This window comes from Mya arenaria, chromosome 12, assembly GCF_026914265.1.
Source record: "Mya arenaria isolate MELC-2E11 chromosome 12, ASM2691426v1".
NCBI classification, from domain to species: Eukaryota; Metazoa; Mollusca; class Bivalvia; order Myida; family Myidae; genus Mya; species Mya arenaria.
In genome coordinates, this window is record NC_069133.1 from 19,468,578 (window position 1) to 19,481,086 (window position 12,509).

Below are 12,509 nucleotides of genomic sequence, written 5' to 3' on the forward strand. Positions count from 1 at the left end.
CATCACATACATTTTACTGCGATAGAAGATCAATTCACCAATCTCAGGTATCATTCTTGTACTTTTTTTAAAGAGCTTTTCCAATGATGTTGCGTTCATCAGAATTGAATGCTATTCAAATGGAATTGTTCATTCCAGGAAGGGCAATAGGAGAGTGAAGAACTGATAAAATCCTTGTAGCAAAGAAAGGACGCAGGCAATTTTTAGATGATAATCTAGGGTAAACAAGTGCGTCATATGCATAGTATAGAATGGTACTATAGAAATGCACAACATTTGTTTTTGGAAACTTAAACCGATGTCTTCCAATGCATGTCTCATTCTGTTCCACAAGGTTTGACCTTTAGAGATACGGAACGAAATAAGGGTGAAATAAGGGTGTTATGTTGATAATGTAAATATAGAACACAAATGTTAAGAAAATCATTGAAGGTTTGTAAGAGAAACAGAAGGATTATGACAGTGTAACAGGTAGAATATTTCGTAAAATTCCTTTAAGGTGTTTCGGGGACACAAAATCTATGGCTAAATATTTGACCCAAAACTTTGACCTCGTCCATGAGTTAGCATGCATGAAATGTGAGTTATGCACTTCTTCTTAATGAAGGGAATACTTCACCTGAGGTATATGAAAATTTTACAAAGCGTGTTGGACAATCAGAGTGGACAGGAGAGTAAACACAAAATCTATGGCTAGAACATTTGACCTTCAACTTTAACATTGAGCATGCATTGTTGGAATGACAGATAGAAGGGCCTACAAGATCAAAGAATATAACTTCCCCTCTATAGCATCAAGTTGGGGTGCGGGGACATTTTTCCAGCGAAAAACAATTAAACCGAAATTCCTTTCAAAAAACACATACCAGTATGCAATGTTCTCTGCATGTTTGTTGTTTGAGGGTTATCAACAGTTTTACCTCCCTGCATTTTACTTTTCCGTGGAGGAGGTGTTGGTGGCTTTAAAAATAGGTTGCCTTGTGTTTTACACTCAGTTTCTGGATGATAAAAATAATAATTTTGCAGTAGTAGTTTCTTCATTATCCTCAGTTTAGAAGAACTAAAACAGGGAAACTTTTAAAACAACATAAACGCTGATGTAAACATGGTTGCTAAGGAATGTGATGTATTTCGATGTTTCGCGAGAGTTTGGTCTTGTGCTGTGGGGGAAACCGGAGTACCCAGAGAAAACCCACTTGTCGGGCTTGGTGACCACTAACCAAACTCCAAGCCGGATAAGTGGGTTTTCTCCGGGTACTCAGTTCCTTGACAATGAGAAAAAGAAAAAAAATTATGTATAGGCGAGTTATATCAAAATCCTTTCAGCAGTTCTAGAACCATGGAGCAGGCACAACATATAGTCATATGATCTTTGACCTTTAAGCGTTATCTTGACCTTGAACTGAGCTGGTTGTAACATGTGCTCTGCACATTGTTTCGAATGGTGAGCATTTCTGGTTAGTTATTTCAAACTAACTTTCCACATGCACTAGTAGTTGATGACAACATACCATTTCATACTAACTGAAATATTGTTAAATTTTATCTAAATAGGATGCGGACTATCTTTGATGTTATCAAAGATATAGCTTTACTTAGAGATTTGTTAATAAATTGAGAAGAGAACATGTCTTTTAAGCACTTTTGACGGAAAAACAGACAGACCAACACTGGACAAAGAACTATCCTAATAGCCTGACTTGATCAGAAAGTCTCAGGTCAGGAGCGTAGCTAGGCCTAAAACACTTGTAGGCCCGATGGTTCTATGTGAGTTTTGGGACTTTTATTATTTATTATACACATTACACACACTTAATTTTATTTCCAATGATTACAATAACATAAAGCAATACCCACTGCACGTAGTTGAAATAAACACCAAACTTGTCGTGGTTAAAATAAAACAAAATTTTGAGTTGTTCAAAGTATTTGAGTAGGTATTAGTTATTATTGCATTTTTGGGTTATTTAAATTCTGTCATTTTTCCAAAAAAAGGCCCGCAAGGCCTATAAGTAGAGATATGGAGCTTCGCCATTGCAGTTGAGCTAAAAATTAGTATGTACTAAGTTAAGATCCTTTAAGTTTTATTTGTCAAATGATAGAAGTTATACTGGTTAATACAATGCAATCTGCAGAAATCTTGGAAAGTTCATACCTTGAGCTGTGCCAGTAATTGGTGGCTTGCCTGGATGTTCCGTTGAGCCATCATGTGAACCTCCTGTAAGCCAAGAATAGTATCTTGGAGAAGGTTGTCCTCCGTCACCTCCATCACCTGGACCCTGTTTTTTCCTCTTTGAAGCATAATCAGGATTGCTGTGAGAATTATTCTGTTTTTCGCTCGCCCTTTCATCAGACTGATTGACACCACTGCCTTGTGTTTCTTCTGCTTCTGTTTCTATAAGTGTAAATGAGCAGACATATACAAATGGACTTCAAAAAGACTCCAATTCCAACAAGTTTGGGTTACAAGAGATTATTGTAAAACATGTATGCACGCCTTAAGGCAGCCATTTAGTCATTTCACTTTTTAATGTCTGTAGGGTTATTTAAGGTTGTGGCCAAGCTTGACCTTAGCCTTTGAGGTTTTGACTTACTGTTTGTGCCTGATATCCACCTGATCAGGGTGAACTTTCATGGCAAGTGTTTTGAAATTCCTATTATGCATCTTTACGATAAATGCCAGAAAAGGTTCAGTCAGGACGGATACACTAGAGCACCACTGCCACACGCACATACACAGAAGCACCATTCTGACAATTATGTCTCCCTCGACGCACTTGTGCTTGACAAAACACTATTGCCTAGGTTAAAATCCTTTTATAGGTCAAATGTTACACTGGTAATGCAATGCAATCTGCAAGTTTTCTTCATACCTTGACCTGTTCCATTAACTGGTGGCTTCCCTGGTTTTTCTGTTGAGCGATCATGTGAATCTCCTGTGGACCCAGGATTGTATCTTGGAGAAGGTTGTCCTCCATCATCTGAACTCCCTTTTTGCCTCGCCGAAGCATCATCAGGGTTGCTGCGAGAACTGTTCTGTTGTTTGCCTGCCTTCTCATTAGACCGATTGACAGCACTGCCTTGTGTTTCTTCTGCTTCTGTTTCTATAAGTATAAATAAGCAAATATATAAACAAAATAATGGACCTCAGACAGACTTTAATACCAACAAGTCATAGTGCAAGTATCTTGGAAAGGTCATACCTTGACCAGTTCCAGTAACTCGTGGCTTTCGTGGTTGTTCTGTTGAGCCATCATGTGAACCTCCTGTGGACCCAGGATTGTAACTTGGAGAAGCTTGCCCTCTGTCATTTCCTTCATATAGACTCCGTTTGGGCCTTGCTGAAACATCATCATATTTGCTGCGAGTATTATTCTGTTGTTTGCTCACCCTTTCATCAGACTGATTGACATCACTGCTTTGTGTTTCTTCTCCTTCTGTTTCTATAGTTATAAATGAGCAGATATATCTTAATGAACCTCAAACATACTACAATAGCAACAAGTGTGAGTATCAAGAGATGATTGTAAAACATGTATGCGCCCCAAATGGCAGTTATTAAGTCATTTCTCTTTTTAATGCCTGTGTCGATATTTACATCTTAGTGCATTTCCTGGGGATCTTCATTGTAATCACATTGGTAATTATGTAATTTTTTGAGCTTCAAAGGCTGATATTATTTCTATTGAAATTGCTGTAATGACTTTAACCCAACTGCGGGCTAAAAAACTAAAACAAAATACAGGAAAAAGCTTAGGTGCTTGGTACCACTTAGACTAGCTACTGAATTTATTCAGAGTATCAATTTTAGAGAATTAGGTAATGGTATAAACAATTTTCTTTCATGCTTTTCGATGAAATATGGATTTTTATCAGTAAAATAACAACAGTGAAAATATCAATTTGATATTTTACTGCATAATAAGTAGTGAAAATATCAACTTTCAGAACTACTTTTAAAATCCATTGGAGGAACTTCCTCTTGATCAAAACAGAACACTTCACTTTAAACCAGAAAATGCTGGCAAATGAATTATTTAAAATTTAAAGAAATGTTACATAAGATTAGATAAAGATATATTTGGAAATTAACAACTTACAGCCTATTAGAAAAATGGTTATTCCGTTTATTAAACGTTTTCTTGATCTTAAGCTGAACGTTGCTTTCGTAACAAACAAATTACAGACGAAAACAAATGATCGAACATAAATAGAATGTTATATCAACGTTCAAATGTATGTTTAACTGTTTGTCATTGTTATACGTAATACGAACTTCCCCTAAAATTCACACATAATTTACAGTTTAACTGATATATTATTTACCCCACCCCCGCTTCAAAATTGGTCAACAAACTAACGTGGTCCTTATCATTACCTGGAAATCGACCTGTCTTCGACCAAAATAGACTGGTCTCTGACAGTAAGATGACTGAATATCCTGTATCATGAAACACACTCTTAAACTAAGAAACATGTTTTATATCCAATGATTAGTCGCAAATGTTTTGCTTACACATTCGACCTTTCAAATTGTTCATTCAATAAATGGCGGTGTAGTGATTTGGTTATGAATTCATGCCCCGCTTAAAATAAAAGTGATTTCGTTATTTTTTGGAACATAGATGCATTAATAAAACTACATTTATAACTTTTCATAAAATCTTTGCACTAAGAAACGAGCGCATAATTAACTATAAAAAAGAATATCAAACAACTTTATCTAAACAAACCGGAAATAGAAAATTGATAGGTACGTCATCTGCTAAAAAAAGGGGGGGAATTCAGAAAATAAATAAAAATAAAAATAAAACTCCGAAAATAAGCATAAAAGAAACAGAAAGATCGTATTTTATTTCACTCGTGGTAATAGAAAAATTACATTTTTACTCGTGGCTTCGCCACTCGTGAAAATATGTTTTTCTATGACCCTCTAGAAATAAAATACAATCTAACACTGACATAATTAAATATTCTCTATGTTATAAGAGTTATGTGTTACCTTTGAATAAATCAGTTCCTGCCCCTGGCTTCATATATTCCATTGCATTTTCTGTTCGAGTTATGTTTGACTGCTTTTGAAAACGACTGCTGGGTTCTTCAGACTCTGGCAAACTATTTGGACTCGTTCTTGATTCAGAATAATCATCTGACCCTGTAAAATAGAACACTAACGACATTATTTTAAAAGTATAATTACTGAATATATTTATGATGATATTGTCCTTTTTTGCACGTTACCCTGCAATTGCTGGTAGAAAATAAACACACAATTTAAAACATTCTTAAAGAATATTGGAAGGGAAATAGCATAGCAATAGCAATAATTTAACATTCTAAAAGTATATTTGAATGGTTATCAAATAGCAAGAAATAATACGAGCTACCCGTACCGGAAATTAAACATTCTTGAGTATTGGAATTGAAATTAAAGTATAAAGGAACGGTAATAGAATAGCAATATAAGAAATCAAACATTATTGAATGTATTTCTAAATGTTATTGAAAATGAATACTTTTATTAATTTGTTAACAGTATGGTAACTTTTGAAAATCATGCAAGTGTCAATTACTGACTTTTAAACATTTAAGTAATCCCCAATTTTGAGGCAATTGTGGTGGGCCTCATTTTGGGAACATTTCAGGAAAGCCTGAATGTTGTTATATTTAAGCAATTTCTCAATTTAAATTACAAGTCAATGCAAAGCATTTAGTAGGTGCTGTGAATGTATTCAAAATAGAGATATTAGTGTTACAAATCCAGTCGGCAGTTCGAAATAGCTGACTTCACTTATGTGTTCTTAAAATCAAACAATAATCGGGATTTCATTGTCAAATAATAAAAGGTCAAATTGTGCATCACTTGAAGTTGTTGGGTGGATGGGGCCCATTTTCAAAGAACAACTACAATACATGTAGTTGCTTTCATATAGATTTAGATGTGCATACATTCAAAGCCTTCCCAGAAAATTTCAGTCGAAAAATAAAGACCAATAGTTTGCAATAAATACATTATAGAGATGTCTAACTTGAAAGGGTGGTCTTTTTACCTAATTCCCCAATGAATGTCAGTTATAGATCTGACACGCACGAAATTCTTTATATAGGTTTCCACAGCAAAATTGAAAGTTTTGAGGGGCTTAATGACCTTTATCTTGAAGTTAGGCAATTGGACCTCGGAGCGACACGTTACCGTCGTATTATTGTCATTTCGTCAAAATCGCATCAGTTATGGACCGAACATAAAAGCTGGACGGAAGGAATGACGAACGACAAAAGTGATTCCTATATAGCATCTACTTCACTTTCTGAACAGGGGTTATGATAAACTAAACCAATCAATACAAGCTACCTAATTCTTCAGCATGAAAAAAGGCCAGTGCTGTATTTTATTTCTGAAACTGTAAATTGGTATGTTTGTTTGTTTTTTCAGCTATTCCAATTTGGTAAATCATTCTTATCTGCACCGGTTAAGGTCAAACGGAGACAGTTTTAACCAATACATTTTTTATTGTATACACTTATAACCAAAGTGACACTGTAGTAAACATTCTGTTTATTTAAATAGATTCGAACCATTTATATTCTTACCATAACTGAAATCACATGCGTTTGGTTTCCTCTCGTCTTCAGATGATGATGAAGACCTCTCTGCTATTTCGAGCTTAGGTTTTTTCCCATTATGCACAATCAGTTGGTGAAACACGCCATCAACACAAACTAATTCTTTGCTTTCAAAGAAAACTTCATCAGCCTTGATAGTCTTTAACGTTGTCAGTTTGTTTGTTTTCAAATCTCGAATGCACCAGACTCTTCCTTGTTTTGAAATCTCGTATTCACCATTGCTTTTCAACTTGTCACTGCCAGCTGATGTATCAAATGCAGATCCATAGCTAGAAGCATCTCCTTGTAAGATGGCATGTTTTGATCTTCCAGATTGTCTAACGCTTGCAGCTGATTGCTGATTGTTATTTCCGTGCAATACCTTTGGTGGTCCCTTTCCTGTATATTTAAGTTTTGGCTGAATACTTTTATCATTGTATGAACTGAGATTCGTAAATTTGGATTGTGTATGTGTTTCATAGAGCATGGATCTCTCCATAGTTTTGTGTCCATCACTATCTGTAATAGACAAATAATTTAGTTATTTATTCGTGAAATCAAATTATATAAGTTCTTTCAAAACAAAACATATTTATAAATTTCTCAGTCATGAGTGATCATTATGATGTCACTTTGACTGCATGACATGTGTATTTCATAACTTCAAGCCAAATCACGCTTTTTTAAATACAATAACAACAGTGCCTGATATCGCTCACCTGAATAAAATGACCAACAATTTAATGGCTATTAATGATGTTGATGCGTGCAAGGGAAGTAAATGGTTGTCGAGAAATGTGATGGTTAATCAGATTATTCTCAGGGACAATCGATGTGATGGCAATGGACGGCTAAAGTTGCTATGGAAGTCAATTTATGCTAAAAAGCCATTAATTGCTATGGGTGAAGGTGGTTGTTTGGAAAATGCTGTTGCTAAGGAAGTCATTGTTGCTAAAAGGAGTGTCAAGAAAGCTTTAAGACTCTTCAGGTGATGTTCTATTTATTATTCACTTTGCATAAAGACATGTTTAAATGGATTACTGTGCGGTATGTTTTTTGATTGTTTTTGATGTCATATATTGCTAAACCACTTTCATTGGAGCTATAGACATGCACGTATGTTTTTCTTTGGAAACATAAAACAGATGTCATATAATGAATTGCTCGTTCTCTTCCACTAGGTTTGACATTAGGGGATATGGAATATATTGCGGGTGTTACGTTGATAAGATGAATATTGGACATGTTAAGAAAATAAGTGAAGGCTTGAGACAGTGACAGAAGGGATATGGCAGTGTAACAGGTGGAATATGTCATTTAAATCTTTCAAGGGGTTTTGGAACCACACAATCAAATGCTTAAGCCGTTGACCTTTACTGTGACATTGATCCTAAGCCAGCATGCATGGAATATGAGTTATGCACATCATCTGTACATTGGGGATATTTTACCTGAGTTTGTTGAAAATTTTAGAAGGGGTGTAAGACACACAAGAAAGTCAACACAACATATATGGCTTGAACAGTTGTGCTTCAACTTTGATATTGTAAGTAAGCCGGCTTTCTTGGAATGATACAACGACGGGCATACACTTGAGAAAATTATCACGTCATCTCTAAAGCAGCAAGGTTGGGGGAGGGGGGAACATCTATTTCTAGCGACTAGAATTCAACAGAAATTCGTTTCAGAAAACACACACCAGTGTGCAATGTTCTCTTGGTGTTTGTTTTTTGAGGGTTATCGACAGTTTTATCTTCCTGCAGTTGACTACTCCGTGGAAGAAGTTTTGGTGGTTTTCCAATTAGGTTGTGTGGTGTTTCTGAATGGTATAAAACAGATCTACTACTTGAAGTTTCTTAACTATCCGCAGTTTATAACAGGGAGACTTCTACAACAACATAAATGTTGTTCCGCCAATATGGCCCTACTTCGCTCATCTGCATATCTATAGATATTTTCAAGAAAGTAATATGGGGCTAAAGAGACTTTGGTTGCTCAGACAAAAGGAGGTTATAAGGAAGTAAGAGGATGGTTATGATGTACATATTTTGTTAAACGCCCACCACCTGGCATCCATGTTTCTTACATACCAACATGGCCTTAAAGAATTTGAAAGAGGGAAACCCAACATTTCGTTGATATAATTTGGAAATCGGCCTAAATTGGGCAAACGAATTTCCTTCGGGTAGCCAAGGAGAACTCTGGAGAAGGACAAACAAGGATTATCAGGTGAAGTTGAGTTGAAAAAGGCCACGTGGTTTAGGATGGTATGTCATTTAAAATAAAACAAAAACATTGATGACAGACTGACAATTGACACAGATCCATCCCCATAGCTCATCTAGGGGCTTTTGGCTCTTATAAGATAAAATATCTACACAACAAAGACAACTAGAAGGGTTGCCTTTTCAGTTCCGAGACATTTGATAATAGAACAAAATAGGTATTGGCGAGTTAATTCAAAACAGTTCCAGAGACATGGAATGGACACAAACTTTAGTTAATATTTGACCTTTGACCTTTAAGAGTGATGTTGACATTATATCGAGCTGGATTTAACATTTGCCCTGCACACTGTCTCAAAATGATGAAATTTTTGTCATTCAATGGATTCACAGGATATGGAGCAGGCACGAAATATAGTCATATCATGGTCATATGACCTTTGACCTCTTAGTCAGACCTTGACTTTGGTGAACATTTGTGTTCAAAATTCTTCAAGAGGTTCAAGGGATATGGAGCGTACATGTTTTGTCAAGGACATATGGACGGATGGACGGACAGAAAACTTGCCTCCTTTATGGAGAGATACATAACCAGATATTTCAGTGACTTTGATACATGCCCACATGGCCTCATGTGTAATATACTGTCAATTGTTTGATACAAAAACATCATGTATTGTGAATGTTTAATGTAGAAATGACAGTCAAATGCGAGCAAGCAGAATGTTTCTATTAATCTTATTTTGTTTTGAATTTGTTACGAATAGTTTTTCATTAGTTGGCAACATAATATCCAAATTGCTTTAAATTATGGTTTCATCATACACAAATACATGTATATAGCATTCCAATATAAAAGGTACTGATTTTTCTTTAAACCTAGCCTTATTTTACACGCTTTCCATAAGCACTAGTAAGTGAATGCGACTTAAAGAAAATATACCACGTCATACTAGCTGACATTTTGTTTTTGAACTAAAGTGGATGCAGACTATATTTGATATTGTCAAAGATTAAGCTTTACTTTAGGACTTGTTAATTTTTTTAGAAGAGAACATGTCTTTTAAACATTGTTGACGGAAGAACAGACGGACCAACGGTGAACAAAGACCGATCCTTATAGCTGATCAGGTTTGCTGCGAGAAGTGTTCTGTTGTTTGCAAGCCCTTTCATCCGACTGATTATCACCACTGCCTTGGGGGTTTTCTGATTCTGATTATATAAGTATAAATGAGCAGGTATATATTTTGTTTACTTTAATGGACCTAAAACAGACTAAAATATCAACAAGTCTGAGTGCAAGTTTCGTGGAAAGTTTATACCTTGATCTTTTTCAGTAACTGGTTTTACTATTGAGCCATCATGTGGATCTCCTAAAGACGAAGGATTGTCTCTCTGTTTTCGCCTCGTAGAAGCATCATCTGGTTTGCTGCGAGAATTGTTCTGTTGTTTGCTCGCACTTTCATCAGACTGATTGACACCATTGTCTTGTGTTTCTTCTGCTTTTGTTTCTATAAGTATAAATGAGCAGACATTTTAATGGACCATAAACAGATTTAAATACCAAAAAGTTTGAGTAACAAGATATAATTGTATTATAAGTATGCAACCCAATTTGCAGCCAATACGTCATCTCACTTTAAATGTATGTTGGGTAATGGTTATGGTTATGGCCAACATCCCTTACAAGAAACAAGTGAGGTAGTTCAAGGTTATGACCAACATCCCTACAAGTTAGAAGTAGTTTATTTAAATATTGACCAAGCCTTAATGTCATTATAGGAGTTGGTGAGTTATAATTTCCAGTGAAACAGGTATGCATTCTACTGACAACAATGAAGTAGTTAAATGGATATTATAAAGTTAAGACAAGCAAAACAGTTTAATTATTAATCATCTTTTAAAGATTTGGTGACCTCGACCTTTGATCGTTTGATCAAACTTGACATCAATTAGTGACCTGTTGATTCCGTTGAAAGAGCTTGTGACACGGACATAATGCTCTTCCATGCAATGGTAACACAGAGTATCTTGAAGTTGAACAATGCGCAGCTAGTTAGTATTGCGTGGAATAAATACAACCATAACAGGGTTCAGTCATAATTGAGAAACGGACACACACACGCACATACAGGGTGAGGAACCACGTGACTTCAACGAGGATCTCTCATGTGTCACCACGGTTCAAAAAACCGATGTTAACAAGCAAGAAATATTTTTTTGAAAGAAAAGATAAAAATATATTCCTGAGCCTATAAAAGACATTTTCTGCTTTTACAAGTGTGAAATATTTTGGATTAGCTTGTATTTTGACGATGGAATACTTAGCCAAATTTAGATACGACGGGATTATGTAGAACGATGCAACGTTGTGTGCGTTGTTTTGTATACTTTTCTTAGTAATTAGTATATAAGAACTCATACTTGTGTTATAATGTTAATTTTACTCATTTCATTCATTAAACGAATTGTTTGTAAAATGTATTTTTTTTTTAAAATACCGATATTTCAAGAAGTGATTCAACTACGTTTTAATGTGCAATTAATCATTAAACTATATGAATAGAAAAAAATAGTGAGTACATGTGTTGTTGTTTGGATCCATTTTATTTGTATGTGATATCATTATAAACTACTTATTTCTTGTTCATGATATAAGACAAACCATTTGAGTGAAAAGATTCAAAACGTCGCGCTCATAATCTAAAAATTCAACCCTTTTAAGTTATGGATGTCGTGTATGCAATAACAATTTCTTTGCATATTACATAAGTAAAGTCATGTTGTTGTTTACAATCAATTATAATTATTATTTAATTATACAATCATATAACGTTTTTGTTTGGTATGGCCTTCGTACAACTTTGAATATGTAATACATCGAAAATGGGTGTAGTTTATTTTTTCAAAATGGTAACGTATTTAGGGCACTTTATTTTATCAAAATGAAAGTGAGTTACAAAATAACCTGTTGTTGTTAAAAGATTACTGTTTAAGAAGGCAATATTTTGGAAAAAAGGCTGAAACATTAGGCGAAATTTAATATTTTTGTATCAAGTACTTGAGTTAGATATTGTGAATATATTTACTTATCTATGAATAGTATTTAGCACTGGTGGGTCATTTAGCACAACGTTTGACACTTGGTCAGGACAAACAATGAAGACTTTTTACAAGCTTAATTCAGACCTTGTTAAATTTCCTGGTATAGCAACATGCCATTATTAATCTTTGTTTGATAAATACACATTTCATGTTTTAAACTATGTGTGTGAAGTTTTGGGTCTACAAGATAGCATTACGTTAGAAAGAGTTTATTCCAAGTTCTGTAAAAAAATACTTGGTGGTAGAACCCAAGCTGAGAACAATTGTGTGTATAGAGAACTTGGTCGAATACCATTTCTAAAAAAAGGAATTGTAAATGTGATTATTTTTTTGTTAAAAGATTTCACAATGTGATAATATTAAATATGTTAATGCTGCACTCTCACAGATAAACCGTTTTGACAACTTTTTTTTATTTTTTGTCTTGAAAAGAGTTACTTAAGAAGACATTACATACATAAAAATACTATTTAATTAGATCAAATATAACTAAATTTGGTGAACGTTTAGAAATAACAATAAGACTAATCAAAGAAAATTAGCAATGTTTATCCACATTTTTTTTTCAATTGAGAG

The 12,509-nt window shown here is 34.7% G+C and overlaps 1 protein-coding gene across 6 annotated transcripts in view; it reads right to left on the reverse strand.

Annotated features, from left to right (window-relative positions):
- LOC128211430 (uncharacterized) overlaps positions 1–12,509 on the reverse strand; it is a 59,342-nt gene that overhangs the window by 39,134 nt on the left and 7,699 nt on the right. For 3 of the 6 annotated variants that reach the window (XM_052916212.1, XM_052916216.1, XM_052916217.1), the window contains exons 3-9: positions 10,151–10,339; positions 6,592–7,122; positions 5,003–5,155; positions 3,204–3,443; positions 2,874–3,104; positions 2,156–2,395; positions 867–998 (exon numbers count right to left, since the gene is read on the reverse strand). In XM_052916212.1, the coding sequence (XP_052772172.1) occupies positions 867–998; positions 2,156–2,395; positions 2,874–3,104; positions 3,204–3,443; positions 5,003–5,155; positions 6,592–7,122; positions 10,151–10,339 (1,716 nt within the window). The remainder of the gene's footprint in view (positions 1–866; positions 999–2,155; positions 2,396–2,873; positions 3,105–3,203; positions 3,444–5,002; positions 5,156–6,591; positions 7,123–10,150; positions 10,340–12,509) is intronic. The other 3 variants (XM_052916215.1, XM_052916214.1, XM_052916213.1) reach the window with 2 other exon arrangements.